Source organism: Scomber scombrus, chromosome 9 (assembly GCF_963691925.1).
Source record: "Scomber scombrus chromosome 9, fScoSco1.1, whole genome shotgun sequence".
Classification (NCBI taxonomy): Eukaryota; Metazoa; Chordata; class Actinopteri; order Scombriformes; family Scombridae; genus Scomber; species Scomber scombrus.
In genome coordinates this window covers 24,469,438-24,490,236 of record NC_084978.1, presented here as the reverse complement: position 1 = coordinate 24,490,236, position 20,799 = coordinate 24,469,438, and the positions used below count along the sequence as shown (strand labels likewise).

At 41.0% G+C, this 20,799-nt stretch overlaps 1 protein-coding gene across 1 annotated transcript in view; it reads right to left on the bottom strand.

The window, feature by feature from the left end:
• Window positions 1-17,503, bottom strand: part of gpc3 (glypican 3) — a 107,273-nt gene extending 89,770 nt beyond the window's left edge. The window contains exons 1-2 of the mRNA XM_062426285.1: window positions 17,347-17,503; window positions 9,606-9,767 (exon numbers count right to left, since the gene is read on the bottom strand). Of these exons, the coding sequence (XP_062282269.1) occupies window positions 9,606-9,767; window positions 17,347-17,503 (319 nt within the window). The remainder of the gene's footprint in view (window positions 1-9,605; window positions 9,768-17,346) is intronic.
• Between the last annotated feature and the right edge of the window lie 3,296 nt (window positions 17,504-20,799).

The following is a 20,799-nucleotide window of genomic DNA, read 5'->3' as shown; positions in this document are numbered from 1 at the left end:
AAGCTCAAAAGCAGAGCTAACCAATCTTCCTCTCCACAGATCTACCCAAGCCGAGTATAACCTTATTACAACGGCTCTTAATCTAAGTCAAGAAATCTGTTTTTGTTTAAGAATAATAGAGGAAATGCATAAGATGGAGAACCAAAAGTGTAAGTCTGGAAGAGTCTGGCTCTTTTTTTTCCTTCTCTTTCAGAGGTGATAATTCTGCTATTGAAGATTTCCAGAGCCACAGAAATAATATGCAAATATCTACCCCATGGGGTGCTGATTGGCTGACATATTATCAGCAGAGAGGCAGCCGTCGCATTTGGGTTTCAGTGTGGTCAAATCAAAAGACGGAAGCACGATTAAAAAGGTGTATGGCGAAGTACGCGAGACAACAGGAGCACTTTAAACAGAATGCCAACCCTGCTGGGAATAGGATGCTGGGGCCTCCTGGAGAGACAGGGAGCGCCTGGCAACCTACATAAAGCCCGGAGAGATAAGACAGACAGTTTGGAAAGCCAGACAATGAGAAGTGAAAGCATGCAAAAATAAAAACAAAGATTTATCTGGGTAAAGGAAACAAAGTGAAATTGTTCAAAGCAAGAGGTGATTTTGTGTTCAGTCTTTCAACAGCCTTTCCAACCGGTTTGTGGGCTAAAGAAAGACGACCACGGCTATTACTCACTTCCATTTTTACTGTGTTTCCCCCACTGAGTCAGCCCTGCACCCAAGTTCCTGCAATAATTTAGACTAGACTTTCTAAAGCCTGGAGTTGGAACTCATATGGGATCCCTTGACATGCAGATGGGGCTTTGGAAAATCTCTCGGAGCAATATATTAAAATGTCTTTGATAATAAAAAAAAAAAGGTTTAAAATGTTTATACAATGTCAAATAAATGTACTGTGTATATATTTATACATTTGAATGGCTCCATGCTCTTGACACCTGTTAATGAAACAATCATAGCGACCCCTTTCAAAGCCAAATTAGCATTCTATTAATAACCATCAGCACTAATTAATATGCAAATCATACAACAGTGGCCTGTGCATTTTTCTATCTTCAGAGGAGGATTTCTCTTTACGATCTGTTACGACCATGAAACTAGTCAGAGTTTTGATGGAGCTCAACCATGAAAGTCACGTTTTATTTGAAACTGAGGCCAGCATTTGAACATGGGAAACAATTAAACATTTGATCTATAAAGATCAGTTTAAAAACCAATTTTTCAGTATATAAATGCAGCATTACTTACCATGTAGCCCAGATGGAGTCATCCTTGAACTAGTCTATGACCAAGATATTACACTTTAAGTAAACTAAGAGACTTGAATAGAGACATCAAATGGGGAAACCTATCGAGGCGTGCAAAAAGCATAATTGTGACACCAAACCATCTTAGAAGTACATGTAGAAGCATTTCTACAATAAATGTAGGTAAGGCTGTTTAAAATGTACTTACACATATAATGAGACTGTTTTACTGTAATGTTAGCTTGTCACTTAAAGGACAGGTTTGTGTTTTTTCAAGTCTGTCTTTATACAGTACTGACATGCCAATATGTGCATGGACATGGGCTGTAACAGTTCCTATTCTCCATTCTGGATACAGTGTGGCGCTTCTGCTTGAGGTTTCTTCCTGTTAAAAGAAAGTTTTTCCTTGCCGCTGTTGCCATGTGCTTGCTCATGGGGAAATGTCGGGTCTCTTTAAAGTAAATTACGGTGTACGAACTAGAACCTCTCTATTTGAAAAGTACCTTGAGATAACTTTTGTTGTGATTTGGCGCTGTATAAAGATCGATTGATACTGGCCCTGAAGCTATTCCACCGAAACACAGCTATTCTCTGAGAGATGAAGAGCAACAGCCACAATCTGAGCAAGCAGCTAAAGCTAAAATGAGGCCTCAGCGGTACGAATTAACTCAAATCTTACAAGGTTAGTCTGTATGAAAGTTTTCTGCCTGCGCCACATTTCTTCTAACAGTGATTGGTAACGGGACTTGGGAACAGGAGCGTGTCTATATTCCCCCAGCCCTATGTTCTCTCAGTTTAATAATAAAATCAAGAATTTCACCTGTCTTCGAAGCAAGGGGGTGCAACAGCACATTATGTGCATTAGGTAATGGCCATACCTGTACTCTGGGAATGCAGGCCTGAGGAAACATAGTCCTCGAGGGAACATAAGGCTGGGGGAACATAGGGCTGTGGGAACATAGGGCTGTGGGAACTTAGGGCGTAATTTTGATGGAAGGAGATTTTCTTAAAAATCGGGGAACATAGGGCTGTGGGAACATAGGGATGACCCCCTTGGAAACTGTTACAAATCACTGTCGAAAATGAATGATGTTTTATGGGGTGACAATGCAGTGTTTAAGATCTGGTTAGGTTTAGGAACAAAAACCACTTGGTTAGAGCTAGGGGAATATAATTTGGGTCAAAATAATCACAAAAATCATAGAGTTACAAATGTTACTTCCTTAAAGTTAGGCAAACTTTGTCATCATGGCAACATAAACACCACAACAAAAAAATGTCCTTACTTACAGTTGGAAACATGGAACCCGCAGTTGGAAACGGGAGGTGAAAAGTGATCTAGCCATCCACCCAACATGCCACCTATAAAAACATGGACATTTGAACCCTATGTAGACATCATAGATGTCATGTGTCAGTTAAACGTGGTGTAGGCAGGAAATACATTCATTTTCAGTCTCCAGAGAGTAGCTCCTTGCACCTGCTTGAGAACATGGTTTTACAGAATTTTGCTTGTGCTGCATAACACAACTTCTTGTCTTTGTACTGAAGTTCTTTGAGAAAATTACAATGCACAATGTAGCACAGAGGAATAAGATATATATCAAGCCTTGGATGCACACACAATACTTGTAAGTAGGATGAGTTCATTGTTGCTTTGGCTCTGCACATGAGATTTATTGACAATAAGAAAAATATACGACATTTCCAGCCACATCATATTTTTTGTGCAAGTATATTTTTTAGAATAAAACCCCTTTTTTGACACTTTCACATTATCTGCTTCTACTAAGCCAGTAGCTGTTACATTAATGAATTGTTTAGCCAGCCTCACCTGTCCTGTACAGCAGACAGATTGAGAAAAAAGACAAAATGAAAAAAACCCACACATTTTCCACTGCTAATAGATTCACATAAAAACCATGTCACCCTAATTCAGTGGCAAACTGCACCCAAACATCTATTTTGTAATTGCCTCTGGTAATATGAACCTGATACACAGTTCCATAGCAGACTCTCTCCACAAACAGTCAACTGGATAATGAGAGGAAATAATAAGAAGGGTGGCATCACTGCTGCTTTTACTATACTTGGATGTTTTGGTGCTTTTTGTGTGGGGGTCTGTAGCTGCACATGATGTTTCTTTCTAGGACTCACAAACACTAGAGTGTGCTTTCAGGCTTTTCACTGCAAAGAGACTTTCCCTTTGTGCCTCCAGAGCTCCACGAGAATCCGCAGAACTCGAACAGATAGCGCACTCCTCAGAAATACTCTGTTTTATGTAGTATCAATCTGTACAACAGTTTGTCAGCCCAGCAGAGAGCTCAGAAAGATCCAAAAAATCTCATTACAACCGAACTAATAAGTGATGCATAATGATAAAACACAGCAATTAAGTTAAAAGCAAATTACAAGTTGATAGAAGAAGATGTGGTAATGGCTGGTATACCCCATCGCGTCTGGTAAACGATGCTCGAAGGAGCCCATTGGACATAGCAAAACTGCCTATCCCCATCATTAAGTTATTAGATTAGCCCCAGGCAGCGGGTAAACAACTTCAGACATCTCGCAGCAGGCATACATCCCACCAGTCCTCGCTGTTATTGGATTACTGAGGGAAACCTCTCCAGAAGACAAAATGACTCCATGGAGATAGTGAGGCAGGGGATTATTATTGGAAGAACAGAGGAAAGGACCTGCTCAGGCCAGACGCCTGAAGCACTTACGATTGAGCAGCCGGCTAACGAGCAGGAGACTGGGAATGGATGCATAGGGCAGGAAGGTCTGATTTTGATTATTGGCTGCTGGATGGACAGGCCTGCCTGGTTCTGCGTCATCCACCTCCTGCTACATCTCCTTTGGCTTACTACCACGGCAAATGTCCATTCAGCACTATCGGAGACAAATGAGGGCAAACTCCTCTCAAGGTCAACAACCACCTCCACCAGGGCCACAGGGGGTCTGCCATTCTAATTCCTTATACACTTAGAGTAATTAAAACCCATCCAGAAGAAGCGGGGGAAGTCGATAGATTTTTTTGGTGACTGCTAATGAGATGCTAATTTGTTGGCCCGCCAGGAATGAGGTATGAGGAACTCAAGGACACAAAAGAAGATTAATTCACGCTTCTGTTCAGTTAACTTTGTAAACTATGGGGTGTGAGTGTGTGTATATATACGTCCTCGCAGATATTCGACAAGTTTGTCAAGCAGCATGCGCCGTAGGTTGCCCAGTGTCTTTATGTTTGATAAAAAGATATGAGAATCCTTTTAAGCCTCCTTCCAAACTCCCGATCATTTACAGAGCGTCGCCCCCGAGAGTTCAGAGTAAAGTGGAGAGCGCTCCCCTGCCTTGCAGCAACCAGTGAAGCCACATACATATAGCCCTCATGCTGCCTGAAAGTAGTCCAACTCAGACCTGTTTTCGAACACCCCACTGTGCCAGTCTTCTTTGGACTCATTGAGTCATTCCAGGAGCACCAGGCTGGCTGGCCCACTTTTTTCAGCAGATATCACAAAGACTCTGATATCTGCACACACACTCATGCCGCACAAGTTTCCTCCCCTCATATATTTGACTTTAAAAGCGATCGGGCCAATCCTGTCCTCTCATGTTTATTAATTGGGTTTGCTCTTTGGACTTGAGTGCGGCTCCCCCCTGGGTTAAGACTGCTCCTCAGGCAGCAGAGGAGCACTGGGCTGTGATGAAACTGAGGAGACAGCAGTGTGGTCTTGTTCTCTCCACCAGCACTGCAGTCAGCGAAGGCTTGTTTTCTGATGTGTCGCTTTACACAAGCGCCGCACGACTAAAAGTACCCACATCCTGCCTGCAGTGCCACTCAGCCGCAGAGGCTGTCAGCTCTTGCACAATAATTACCCGCAACAAATCATTTTTAAAGAAGTTAAATAAATGCTTGTCTCATTAACAAAGGAGGATAATCTAATTTCTAATCTGTAGGCCGTGGCTCAGTGTGAGCATCATAACAGCAGAGCAGCTCCGAAGGACACATCGCTGGGGAAATAACAACAATTAGAGCTGCCAGTCAACCAAAATGCCAAAAGATGGTTTTGGATGAGTTTCTGCTTTGTTGGGCAGCTATAAAACGGAGAGAGGAGATGACATGAGATGTGCCGTATAATCACATCACGAACATAAATCTGCGCTATAGTCAGCTGAGCTATTGTTTTGGAATCAGGAAATCGTTACAGCCTCAAAGTAGAGCTGAGTGAGTTTACCTCAGACCCCTACATGTACACTCCTTTTGGCATATTTTTAAACTGTACAAGGTGAAGTACTTCAGTGCTGAAACAGTTAATCAACTGATCCCTAAATTGACCAGTAGAAATTTAATCAACATTGTTTAAAGGTCATAGAAACTGATTTTCTCCTCAGTTGTTTACTGATCGATGTGATTCTGCATGAGCACACTAAGAGAAATCAGGATTTCGTAACATTTAAATCAAAATCTGATGACAGTTATGGGGCTGTTTGCTCATGTTGCAATATTTCCTGGCGAAACAGAATATGCGAGTGGTGTAGAATCACAAGAGGGATTTGATATATGGAGCTGCAGAGGACTGTTTTTGCTCACTGATCACTGCGAGCTACTACGACCCACACAAGCAGTCAAGTTGCACTTTCGTATTATGTGTGCAGTTAGCCAGTCGCCCAAAGTCACAGTTCAAGATGAGTCATCAAACGTTTGTAAATGTTTTACAGGAGGAGAAAAGATAAGGGCTCGGAAAATGTATCTTTTATTTCACATTAATAATTTTTTAAAACTTTGGTTGTTCGGCCATAGTAATTTATTGCTGTATAGAAAATATTCCACCTTAAATGTGACCGTTTTCTGCTTTGTAGGATTTTAAATTGGATCCTTTGGGGATTTTAAACCCTTAGTCAGACAGAACAAGACATTTGCAGCTTCAGCACTGTGAAATTGTGATGAGTAATTTTCACTATTTCTCAGCATCCAGTTTGAAATAAATGATCCGACTAATTGATAATGTTAATAATCATTAGATGCACTCAAAAACGTCCATAATGTTGGTGAGAGAGATGAAAAAACAATTAGTCAAAATTGGTCCACTAGAGTGCGCCCATTTTTTTTTTGGTCAAGCTCCAAAAACAGTGAATCCTACACTTCCCATAATAGAACTTGATGGTTAGAACATCCATTCCTTGCAAATGCCCACAAGCTGTAAACTCACTTTTTTTTCCTCCAAGTATACTGACATTGATTTGTAGTGCCCCTTTAAGTACTCTTAGGTCACCCTTAGCACCTCTCTCCTCAGCATTGACTCAAAACAAAATGTATCAAGACGAGTTATCTCCAGGTTGCATCACATGCTGATACACTCTTCAGAAATATTGAAGTTAATAATTTATTTACTAAATCTAATTCTCAGCATGCACAAGATTGGCTTCTCATTTTAAAATATTAGGTGTAAAGATGAGCATCCTGCACAGGTCTGCAGATTCTCATTTTGAACTAAATTGACAACATCAGTCCCATTCAGAGCGAGGCAATCACACCATGCGGGGGGAAGATGGTGTTATGATCTCACTAATGTGAATCAAAATGAAAACCAAGGAGTCTGTCACATAACATAGAGCATGCTCCAGTTCATACATTACATGGTATTACCCTGGTATGCCATAAAGATTTCAGCTCAGGCTCATTAGATTGTCAGATGGCATATGAGACATTCTGCAAAAGAGCCACACATCATTAGAAATTCCTAATGCCTTACCTATTTCCTGGTATTGATCTTGAAGAAAGGCCTAATGTTAAAGCAGCCTGTCATCTTACCGCTTAAAAGACAAAGATCGAGAGAGCCATTACTTTTTCTATTGTTTGGAGAAGTTGACTTCAAAAGGGTTTCAACCTCTGGTGTAGTCTGAGGCTTGGGAATCGGAGCGGGGCAGGTGGAGCTGGAAGGAGAGGGGGATGCAAGGATAGAGAGAGAACGCTCAGAGATGGGAGATAGAGGAGTGGAGAGGGGAAGCCCTTTGATCTCTGGCAGCAGTGAGCACTGAAGAAAAGACACAGAGAGCAGCAAAGAAGATTGCAAACAAGGCATGCACTCAATTCCCAATAGTGGCAAGAACGAGAGAGGAAGAGACACACGTAGAGAGAAAGACAGAAAGAGAAAGAAAGTCAAGTAGATTGAGCGAGACAGAGACAGAGAGGGAGGATGACAGGGTTGGAGAGAGAGATAGAGAAGAAAGGAGGAGAAGAGAGACGATGAAATGAAGTAGAGGGAAACAGATAAGACCAGGATGTTAAAAGGATTTCAGTCCGGGGGCTGTTTGGGGAGTTCTCTCTAGCCCTATGCTAAAGCAATTAGTATTGAACCCCTTCTAGGAAAGTGCAGCCAAACCACAGCGGCAGTCTCTAACATAGTTAGTGCGTAACAACCAAGTCAAGCAAACCCCACGGTCCCCATTAAACCTCAAGTTTTAATTGGCATGTCAGGGTGGTGCTGTGTTTCACAACCCATGTGTCTGTACTCTCAAAAAAAGTTGGCCCACTGTGTCCGTATATCCCACTTCAAGTGGAAACCCCGAGACAGTAAACAGAGCTGCTGCACTGGATTGAAAAGGCCTGTGTTGCGTGATAACAAAAGCTCTATATTAAATGTGAAAAAGGATATTTCAAAACAACTGTTTCTAATATGACTGCAAAGTGAAAGAAAAGTTGTTTACCTCATTGTTGTTGTCGTGGAGTTTACTTAAAGGACCAGTGTGTAGGATTTAGTGGCATGTAGTTGATTGAAACCGAATGAATCCCCCTCCCTTTCCCCCTTCCTCCAAGTGTGTAGGACAACGCGGAACTCACAAAAATGCAAAAGGCCCTCTCTAGAGCCAGTGTTTGGTTTGTCTGTTCAGGGCTACTGTAGAAACATGGCAGTGTGACATGGAAGAGGACCTGCTTCCTATATAGATATAAACACTCATTCTAAGGTAATGAAAACATTATTCTTATTTTCAGGTGATTATACACTGATTAAAACATACTTATTATGAATATTATATTCCATTTCTGCCAAGTCTGTTCTGATAGCCTAGATGACATTAAATTGTACACACTGCACCTTTAAATCTTAAATTTTAATTTGTCAAATTTATGTTGAAGTTTATGCTTAAAGTGAATTTATATAACGATATTCATTATTTACTGCATGACGGTAAATGATAAAATATAGAGTAACAGTATCACAGTAATGTCAGATACAAAGCAGCAATGTTGAGCAAAAGTTTGCTAACGTTAGCAAACATTAGCATTATAACCATTTGGACCAATTACAGATGTAGCAGCAAAACCCCTGTGTGTACTGGATAGAACTCTGGTGTGTTTTGTTGCATTATAAATGTAACTTTTCATTTATAAAGAGAAGATAACAAGTTACAAAAGTTATATCTTTGCAACAGTTCACAAGGAAGCAAATATTTCCCCCAAAAAATTCAAGGCACGTTACTTCTCAAAAGTATAATTTTGAACATATTTTTTTATCATGTATTAAACAAGGTGCTATGCATAAAATATTGGGAAACTGAGCATTTCACATATTTTTAAAAACTCTACTGCTTTATTCAACTGGGACAGTGCAGATTATTGTAAATGTGCCAGCACCAGCCAAAAAAGCTATGTTTGTTCTTTTTGTTGATGGTCCAAGTTACATACAGTAGGTTGTAAACAGTCAAATATTTGTATTAAAGGAATAGTTTGACATTTTAGCTTTCTTGAGAGTTATGTGTGAAGAGTGATACCTCTCTTGTGTCTGTGTGATAAATGAAGCTATCGCCAGGAGGCAGTTAGCTTAGCTTAGCATGAAGACTGTAAACTAAGAAACAGCTAGCCTGGTTTTGTCTTAAGGTAACAAAATCTACCTACCAGCACCTCTAAAGCTTTCTACAGCTTTTGTGCTATGCTAAGCTAACTGTTGGCTGTAGCTTCATAGCTACTGTAGCCTACTGTCACAAGAGTAGTATCAGTCATCTTATCAAAGAAAGTTAATAAATCCCAAAATGTTGCACTATTCCTTTAACAGGATTAGTAGCCCTCATTAAAGATGAATGTGACAGTTGGAAAGAGAGTGGACATTGATGTCTTCAGGTTTGGCAACTTGTACTGTTGAATGAGTGATTTTGAATATTTGTGGCCTGTTAGCTTGAACTGGTTCTACCAGTCAGCCTCCTCTCAGCTCTCTCATCTATGAGTGATTTTCTGGATCACTGCTGACTGGTACTTTTCAGTCACTGCAGTGCACCAAAATCTCAGGATAACTATGATGTTATCTTCTGCCTCACAGCTACAAAAATATCTCTTTGACACAAGTTTGAACAAACTTTACTGCTTACCTTGAAATATGGCGGCGTTCTGGATGATGATACGTTTGAGTTGAGCACTGACAACCTGTAGACCAGACTCCATGTTGCTGCGTGCGGCTACCTGATACCTCTCCTCCATCTTCTTGGAACAGCAGGTTGGGCCTTTGGTTTGGCAAACCTGCAGATCCGCACCTGGCAAGAAATCAACAGAGGCAGGACACATCAGTGTGAATGAGCAGAGCCGCTGATGTTTAATTTTTCAAACCGAAGCCTGCTCCTTCACACATCCCCACATAAGATTCAGAAGCATCCTCTGCATGCTAAACACACAGGGAACACCATCCACAGCCGATTCTGTAGCCTTAATGAGCTTATGATTATTATGTAGGCAGTGTTATTTAGCAGGGTTGCAGCTTAAAAAAGAGTAATTTTGATACACATTCAAACGATATGTTGTTTCCCTCAGAGATCAATTTGGTCAACAGAAACGTTCCCTCACACTCGAGGCTACACTTTTCACACTGAGGATTAAAAGAAAAAAGTCTTTTTTTAGGCACAAAGATGAGAGCCGGGAGCGGAGCAGGCAAACAAACCCAGGTTCCGACAGGATTTCACTATGTATGACATTTTAAAAAAACAGCCACGAGTATGATTGGAGGCGATGAAGGAATATTTCTGCACCTGGCCACTGACACTAAAGGTTGTTTACACATACATGAGAAATAATTGGATTCCCAGAGCTCTTTTTGAAAGGTGCATCTGTAAGCCAGTGAAAGCTAAACTGGGGTGACAAGCATGTTTCATTGGGGCGATGTAGCCGTACACGACCGGATCAAAGAAAAAACAGCCTGAAGAAATTAATTCAATTTGAAAGAAGGAGGGAGATAAAAGCTACGCAGTTAGAATTTAGTCTGATCAAGGATAGTGAAGGTGCCTCAGCTGCTGCCACAGTGATGGTGAATGAACTGCAGGGTTATGTGATGGGAAGTGAAGGACATGTGTCATAACGTTAACATGCCTTCACTAGCACGATGCCATGGTAAAGTCTGAAAAAGAGATTATATTGTGGGTCAAACAAAACACAGTTTTTACACAGTACAACCCTTAAATAATAAGGAACACACATTTCTGTGTCAAAACCTCTACAGTAAAAGAAGTCCAGTGGAAAATACACCTTTTTACACACTAGACATGCATTTCCAGCTACACAGACATCATAGACATAAATAGGGCACGAGGATGTGATGTTTAAACACAAAGAGGAGTTCCTATGAAAACCCCTCTCCTCCTTGCTCCCGCTCCCGTCTGTCCCATGTGGATGTCGAAAGCTTCACATGGAGGCTGCAGTCGTAACGTGCCAAGCTGTGTCGAAGGGGTTGTCTAAAGGATCTGCTGCCTGAGAAGCTCCAGTGACAAGGGCCTGATTGATGGCGTGGTAAACAAATGTCAGGGGAGTCTGCCAGCTTCAGCTGCTGCTCAGGAGTGCAGAGGATAAGGACACAGAAGCGGAGAGATGAATTTGGAAGGAGGGCTCGGATTGTCAATGTATTTCTAAAAGTAAATATATATCAGAAAAGTCTTGATAACAAGCGTGTCAGAAGACAGCAGAAAGGCTTTTGGCGATACAGAGGGTTTATCTTAATATGAAAAGTGAATATCTATTGGTTTGAGGCTTTGTCTCTTTGAGATCTTCAAACAATAGATCCTCAGAAACAGAGCTCAGACTGTAACAATGAAACATCGAGTTCGGAGGGGAAGTTAAACTAGCAGGGGACGCACAAGAGTGACAGTCTTGATAATTAACAAGTCGCGGGGAGTCGCGCAGGGGAGCTGCTTCAGCTACCTCCAAGCTCACTCCTGACTCCCATCAGGTGCACCCGTCTAATGAGTGAAACAGCCAATAAATCTGTCACATTGGCACCTTTTGAATGCATACTGACAGGCTTAATATCTTAAATCAATACCGACAAAGGACTCCTGACAGATAAGATCAAGTTAATTTCAGACTGCAGGGGTAAAATTATTAAGCTGTCAATAGCACCGTAGGTGTGGCGAGCGTGCCCGCTGGAGAAAGAGACAGGGATTTAGCAATTACCTCCGACAAAACAGACAGTTTCATCTGCACGTGTGGCATTTTGCAGATGATAAATGTGTTTCATTACACAAGTTGCGCGGCGGTGGGGAATAGGGGAAGGATTCAGCAGGAAAATGATTCCCCGTAGAGTTTCACAAATAATAAAAATCACAGCGTCTAAATAAAGCCTTCTTTCTGACTGACAGATCACTTGGGAATAAGCTTCCTGCTTCTCTTTGCTTTCAGCTCAGCTCTCTCCATACTCCCTCATTTTTTTGTATTCCTTGTCATCCCTGCACAGTTTTGTTCTGAGCTTGTTTCACTTCACCTAACTTGAGCCTAATCAGGCACGAGAGCCCATTTCTATCAGTCTGTTTTTGGTTAATTAGTCAATTTTTGTGTCCTGATGGCCAATACGCTCATACAAAATGAAGACAGACAAGGTGAAGGCAAGTGGCAATTTAGATGTAAATTTCCCCAACATACAATCTCAGTTCAAGGTGACGCCTTTTAAATTGTTACGTGCTCTCAATCAATACGCTGATATGGTGGGGCCGGACAATTCCACATGCAGAACAGTTGCTTTTTTCACGAGTGTCAAGGTCTTTGAACGCCTCTTAAAAAACGCATTGATCGACCTTCAGTTTGTCGCCTCTTTATCTGAGATTCCTCACGCGGCCGCTCCTATCGTGACAAAGTTTTTCCAAGAAATGCGCGAAAACAGTCCTGTGTACACACAGATGAGAAGAGTCCCTTTCCTCACATCTCTAACAAGCATGTGGACTGAAGGAGACCAAGGGAAAACGGGGCAGCCACAAATACAGTGTGTCTCTTAGTCTCCCCAGCACCAATTAGAAAGCTATCACTATGCAAGTTTAATGATGGAGGACCATGGGGGAAAAACAAGTTGTATTAAGATATAGAATATGTTAAAAGCTGTTCATTATGAGCATAAATTATACATAATCTACTAGTGTTGGATAGAAGCATAGGGCTTCCTCTCCAGGGCAAAATAAGCCAATGTCACTTTGTAAAGACAATACGCATAAATGAAATTAAGATAAGCGCAATTTACAACCAACCTAAGGAAGGATAATATCATTAGCTACTGGGGAATACAATTGTTTTAAGTATTTTTAGTGCTTTGCTCACTGCTCCACTTTAAGTCGTTTGATGAAGCAATAATTTGAAAGCTGGAAGCATGAATGTGAAAGTGCCCAGTTTCTGCGTTGTTTTTTGGGGTTTTTTGTAATAAAAAGTGTACATAAAACAAAGAGGCAGCAAACACAAAGTGCGCATCATTAAAAAATAAATAAATAAATAAACAAATCAGTGTTTAATTAGACAGCGACCTCTCTCACTTTGGGTCAGACTGATCCACCTATTAGCTGTGTCCAGTGGCATTTAAACAGCAGGGACGTTTGTTCTTTGTTGTTCATTTTTTCGTGATAAACAAGACGCCTGGACGCCGTGTCGGCATGACGAGCTGACCCCGCAGCTAATTACAGAGAGGTCCGCCTCCTTTGGACCCCTCATTCTGGCATCCTGCAAAGTGTTGTCTCAGCTTACCGCCAAAAACAAAAAAGGAAAGGAAAAGAAATCTTCCTTTGCAAGACCACTTTTCAGGATTTTCTGTTAAAATAAGTGGCAGCTGTCAGCTCAGCCTCCAGCAAACTAGTATTACTCTTCCATTTAGTGAGAATCTGATGCTGCTCTCATGAATCAGGTCAGCTGCTGCTGTCAGAGATCCACTGCTGACACTGATGGAGCAGCCTGAACGCTCATGTCCTGGGGTAAGTGCTCGGCGCTCCTCATACGCCCTCTTGCACATATGATGACACGATGGAACCAAGTGAAACCCGGCCTCCATTTCACCCTTCAGACGCTACTACCACCCACAGAACGAACATGAGTGGTATAGCTACTCCCACCACACAGTTTTTTTTTCTTCATATCTTCACTAAAATGTTGTATCTGTTTTGAATTATTTTTGTAAAAAGAAAAACTTTGCTTTTTAGTGTTTTGCACCCCTGGCACCACATGCAGCATTATTAGAATTCAGCTCTGCCTTCCTGCGGACATCTCTCTGAATCAGACCCCCGCACCACCACCACCACCCACCCCCCTACACACACACACAATGCACCACAACACTACAGAAAGTGATTCTTGCCTCAGTCAAATCACAGTGAGCCAACCTCAACAGTGAATTTCATCAATCTTTCATCTGCTGAATGCCTCAGCGAGGAACTGGTGTTACATTAGGCTGCATGACGAGCCCTCTGTTCCACGTTTACTCGCCAAATTTTTATGCAAGCACAAAGTCCAGAATAATTAAAGATGATTTAACTGTGACTGAAAACCTCCAACTTATTCTGTATAAATTAATGACAAAGATATATTATAGATGAGGCACGAAGCAAAGATACATTGGACAAAAAGATGCACTAAATACATGAAAAGTGACTGCATATTTCATGCTTTCTGAAGAATTAAAAAAAAAAAAAAGTCAGCTCATTAAGAGAAAGAAAAAGAAGAAGAGCTGGAATTTGTGGAAATCTTGACTAAAGTACAAGCCTTGCACCATAACTCTGTCGCATTCAGGATATTACTGCTGAAACATGCTTGCAAAATATAATATGTGTTCTATTCTTCATAACAGAAGCACATTTTTCCACTTAAAAGAGCTGAATATAATTTATTTAGAACTAGCATATGATTTTCCACACTTTTAAGAATAATGAAATACACATTTTTTGTATTTTTTTCCTACATTTCCTTTTTCTCCAGTGTGTGAATACTTGGATCCGCACCACCAGACACTTAATATACAGTATAAGAGTGTAAGCAGGAAAAGTCATTGTTGTTGTTGTTGACGTCATGTTTGGTAATCCAATTATTTCTGCACACACACCAAAAAAACAATCAATCTCACATGTTTCTATAGCAGTTCCCACACTATGAGTCAGGGTTCCTGCACAAGAGAAATCGCACGAGTCACAAGAGAAATCTGAAGGGTCGGAAGATGATTGACAGAATGAGGAAGCAGGAAAGACATTTTTGTTCTTTTTGTTACTTTCTTCAAATCTTTGCATATTTCCCTGTGAATTACAGGACAATATTACCTCTGAAAATGGTCCATGTAATACAAGGTTAGCAACCACCATTCCATCAAATGTACCAAATTTTACAAAGATAGAGTCACTGTTCTTTGGATTCTCATCATTACAAAAATGCTGCTGTCAGAGTGAAGAGACTTCAGTCATTTACTCTTTGAAAGACCTCTTGCAGCACAGCCAAGGCTGTGTGACATCCTTACTGCAAGCCTCCATTAGCTGAAGTGATATGGGGATTTTTTTTTCTCCTTTTTTAAAAATCTTTCGCTCCACAAATCCTAACACTGTAAAATTATTTTACAATACAATGTCTCATTCCATTTCTCACTTACTTTGTTTGGCCTGTGAGTCCTGAAATCACATCCCATCATATTTTAAGTACATTGAAGCAGGTCCCCCGCTGTGATTCAGTTGGCTGAAAATCAGAATTGCTTTTATTTCTGTATTATTTTACTCGCTAGTCACAAGGGGTCAATGTAAGACGAGGACATTTTTCTTTCTTTTCTTTTCAGGTTTAGGTCCTTGCTGTTAATATACTGGACCAGTTATATGTCATTTTGTATTGGGCATATCTACAAAACACATACATGTGGCATTATGGGACAAATGTTAAAACTTAATTAAAGAAGACTTATGTTAAATATGTTTCGTTGCTTTGACAAAAAAGTGCAGCTACAGTATTTGGACTTCTTATTACAAACTCCAACAACAGAAATCTATAGACTTGTTTATGATTTAGGAGGGCTAGTGTTGCGTGAAAAGTATTGTTAACATCAATCACAGACTTTTAGAAGATGGAAATCCACTGTAGCCCAAACAGAGTAATGCATCATGTTCTCTAGCAGCTTTCACACATCATCAGTCATGTGTAAGAGCTTTTCTTCCAGTTTGAAGGTTTGTTCAACAGTTCCTCTAATCAACAAATCCAAATTAACTTGACATGTATGAATTTGACTTTGTCATCAGTCACCTACTTTAAAAGCAAGTCACTTAATAAAACCAGCAATTAGTTTGTAGCAGAGGAACCATTGGAACATGTAAATCTAAATATGTCTTAACTGGCTAAGATAAATTGTCCTTTGGCTGACTGGTGAATTGATTTTCAAGTGAACCTCTCAGCGCGCCAGCCCAGACTGACTCCTCCATGAAGATGCATAGACTGATCTGAGACTTGGGGAGGCCAAATATTTCTCTTTTCCCCCTTTGGCTGGCAGATAAAATGCTTGATGGCCCAGGTGGACGCTGTGTGATGAAAGATGGATGCATAGAGAAATGTAGGTTTCAGCAGTGAGAGCCGCATGCACCCACAGATGGGAGATTAATCGGAGGTAGAGGGAGCATGACAAAATATGCTTCAAAGTGCGTCGCACATCTTTCCTGCTGTTTGATTTGGAGCATTTTCAGATTCGTCACACTCTTTCATGCACATGAAACATTTAGTATTATTTTTTGCTGATAAACTGATGGGAAGCAGGTGGGAGGGGGGTGTGAGAAAGAGAAAGAACAGTTCACTTAACCTGGAGCACTTCCCCCATGCTGACATGACACTAAAACACCCAATTAATGTTTGCAGCTGGCTAAGATTCAGCCACACGGGAGAGAGGGATCTCAATTTTCCATAATGAATCAGAGTGCATGCAACAGGCTCCAGCACCACACCAACATGCTGTGTTCTGCAAAAACAGGATGATGTTGTTACTCCAGCCCACAAGCCCTGAATTATTTCACCATTAGCTCACTGTGGAGTTTTTTTTCTCATGTCCCAAAAGTCCTTAAGTTTACTGAGACACATTACTTCCTGTCATCTGAGTGACTTCTGAACTCCTGGGGAAACAATAATGATCCTGTTTGGATGATTGCATCCTTTACAAAAGTGTCTTCGGGGTAGTCACCGCTAATCTATATTCTGTGACAATGTGGCAGAGGAAGTGCTGCCAAGAGACACGGCTGAACAAGACTATAAATCACTGCTCTCATAAAAGGAGAGTGCTGATCTTTCTATTGAACAAACCTCAAAGTTGGGAGAAGATTCAAACCCACACAACAAATACCTGCACAAAGATGCCTGGATCTGCCTCCCATCTTTAAAAGTACTGACCAAATCAAAGTTAGGTTTCTGGATAGCTTAACTTGGCTTCAGGTTTGGAATCAATACTGGAAAGAATCAATTCTTCAAAGCTTATTATTTAACAGAGGTTTATATAATTCAACCTGCATTTTTAACAAGATGCTTAACATGGAGTAAGGGATTTTTCTTTTTCAGAGCAGGCTGATAAATGTTCAGCTAGAGAGTGGCTGAAGAGTGTGTGTGGGTTGGCTCTTACTGCTGATACTGAAGAGGTCAGCAGCCATGAAATAGGGAGAAAAAGAACAGCTCGATGGCGTTAGAGGGTTGTTGTAATGGTGAAACTAGAGAGTGGGATGGAGTTGGAAGTGTTCTCGGTCAGTGGTAAAATTGCACCAATCTATTCTAGCCTTCAGGGAAACAGAGATGCAGACAATATAAAGATGCAGTGACCAGACATCATGTGCGTAAAAGCGCAGATTTATAGTTACAAGCTTTAGATTTAATGGCAGTTACCTGACACTGGGGTTTCAGGGACCCACTTGGAGCCCGGGTGTAGAGACTGAAACACTGTGCGCACCTCCTGGCAGTTTGGCACCTGACCGCCGGGCAGGGAGAACAGCTGGAGGAAGACGCACAAAAAGAGCGCGCCGTGGGCTGATAAACCAACCATGGCAGGCGAGCAGCACCGGACACAAGAGTGCAAGCTAGATAAACAGCCGAGATAAACTTAACACATTAAAAGTTACAGGAGAATCTCGTGCTGGTGCTGATGAGGTGAAGCTGCGGCTCGTGGCTCTGCTCGGATCAGCATCCTTCCTCTTTCCTTTCCTCACAGCTGTGGCTCAACGGCCCGTCCGCCCGGAAAAAGCAGCTCTTGGATGAATCTCCTCCGATGCTGATAACTTATGAGTCCCTCTTCACTTGCGGCACTGACTCTGGGCTCGCTGCACAGATGAACCAGCCCCGGATATATGTGCGCGCTCCCCCCAAAAGCGCGCGCCACAGCGTGAACCTGCGCGTATACAGAGATACCCCCCTACACACACACACACACACACACTCGTGCAGCCTAAAAGTAGAGATCTGCACGGATACATTGGTCCTATAAGGCTGCAGGGCTGGAGACATAAGGAGTGGATTAATGCGGCACACAGGGATGTAGTAGTGTTAGATGAATGGCACTGTGTTTTATAGGATGCAATGAGGGCGCATGATATGTGCAGTATACTATTAATGCAGCAGCATAGCATCATATGGCCTAAGGATGCACATATATTACAGTAAAAATGACACAAACTTGTATATGATTTGAGAAATAATCTTTATTATTCAACTGTAGGTTTACAGATGTAGAAATCAAGCAAAAGAATCTCAGAATCAGAGTTGACTTACAAAATGTGCACGAACCAGGCAAAAGAGTCTCATTAAACTGTTCAAACCTCAATCCAGTGGCCTTATTTAACAGTATTTGAATTCCACAATTACTTCTTGATCACTCCTATATTGAGTGGACACTTATTTCACCTCCATTCAGCTTCAGAGCCAATAAAGTTGAAATTATGCCATCTAGTGTTCATTTCATGTCATTTCTTTTTTTTTTTTTTTTTTTTACCTCACCCTGTCTGCAGAATGGAGCTATTCTCATGTGGTAATTTCTTTAAAATGTCTTTATGCTAATTACCACAACCTGATAAATGTGTAGCCGCTCACAACATCTGGCGGATTGCAGATGGATACTGTGCAATTTCTTTCATCCTGTCAAGTGTTGAAATTGCGAAGTCATCCACCCGAAAACAGCGAGACAAACAGCAGTGGCAGGGAAAACTTCATGCGAAGATGTCTTTATAGTCTAAAATGACAAACAACAGCTGCTCTCCTGTGCCTGCGGTGAAGGAGATTTTTTAAAAGTCTTTCAAGTGTTCATCAAAGCTTGGAACAACAGGAAACAAAAAAGCATATCTCTTTCTTTGGGGTGCGTGGCTGAGAAACAGAGAGCTTTGCATGGATTTGCACAGCACAGACCGGCAGAAGCTGAAAGCAAACCAACAAAACTCGCTGTCAACCCGCCAGAGTTCAACACCATCAACAGGCTTGACGTGAGAGGGAAGGTGACCGGCAACACCTTAAGTGCACAAACTGCAGTAGATCAGAGAGTACTACCTGCACTGTGAGCACTTTGGAGCTGCCGAGTCAAGAGCACGAGACATAAAAAGCCACGAGAGATACTTGAACCTTTTTGAACGATTGGATGTTGTATTATGTTGCACTTATGTACTGCAGTAGCAATGGATTGGTTATTGAATAGTTGATGAAGATAAAATCAAACCATTTAATCATTTATGAAGGAAAAATACCAAACATTTGCTGGTTCAAGCCTCTTGCACATGAGAATTTGGTTCTCGGTAACAGGAAGAACTAATTTAGAGAAGTTAGTGTTCTAAAAAGGAGAGACATAAGCGATGAAGAAGTTGGCAACAGAAAAAACAACAGAAGCTGAAAAAGAACAAGCCCTCCAGCCAGAAGGAGCAACTAGGGCAGTAGATACTGAACTACTTCACTAACTACACTAGATGCACCTTAGCTGGAGGACCTTAAATTCAGTAGAGGCACAGGAAGTTGGAGGGCATTGATGTATTCCACTACTTCCAACTCCAGGAACGATGCTTCCAGTGTGGACCATCTGAAGAAGAAAGAGAATCAATAATGTTAAAATCAACATAAATATATAAACTTGCAGGAGATACATGGTTTGCAGCTACATTCAAACTATACAGTTAGGTATTAAACAACCAAATCAAACTTTAAAGATTCTCAAGCATGACAAACCTCAAATAATATATAAATAACACTTTTCTAAAAGCAGGATGACTTTTATTGAAGTTGGTGACCGTAGCCAGACTGGAGATATCTTTTTGAACAATCACTACTCAGATCCTAAAGTTAAAGTAGCAATAACACTATATAAAAATACTCCATTTGGTTCCATGTTAAAGACCTATATTCACATAAACCAAAGTATCATCACCCAAAATACATTCAAATAAAAGTTATTATGCAGAACGGCCCTTTACACTGACATAATACTATTAACACAAACAAAAGCAGCACATGTGCAGCTGGTGAGGTGGTGCTCATTCTAGCTATCTATGTCTATACATTGGATCTATGAGCATATGAGCTGCTTAAATCTTTATCTGCTAAGTAATTATAGCTGTGAAATAAATGTAGACAGAAAATGTACAATATTTCCCTTTATAATGCAAGAAAAGAATAGTATAAAGTAATATACAATGGATATGGCCAAGTAAATTACTAGTAGAAGTAAAAAATACTTATAATCTATAATAGGCTACTTCAGGAATTGTATTGAATCCAAACGTTTAACTGAAATATTGTAGCATATATTCTCTATAAGTTTTGCAGATAACACCATCATGTTTCTTATTGACCTGCATGTATTTTCAGTACTGCTGTGTTTCTCCAATGTGCAGAAGGTTTCATTCACTGTTTAGGTTGAACACACTGATTCACTGATGTTAAGCATACCACGAGGTGGGGGGTTTAAACCTAAAGACTCCCTCTTTGGAGGGGAAAAGTGCAACGTAGTTTATTATCAATCTTTTTTTCTTTCGGTTATTACCTCTAACATAACCACAGCATAATAGAGGTATAAACAGGTTGATAAATACGGTCTAACCCTCTCTCTCTCTCCCTCTCTGTGTGTTCAGCTTGAACAAAGTGGCGCCAACAACAGCAGCAGCAGCGCCTTGTGATGAGCGCGTCCACTCCCGTTAATTAAAAAATGGCTCTCAATGACAATCACATCCGCCTTTATCCAATTACGTAACGATTACACACAAACACCCACACACTTACATCCACTTCCAAATAGACGAGCGGTGGGTATCTGAATGAGCCAGTCTTTATAGATTATAACAGTGTAGCCTGGATGAGTTTAGTGTGCCA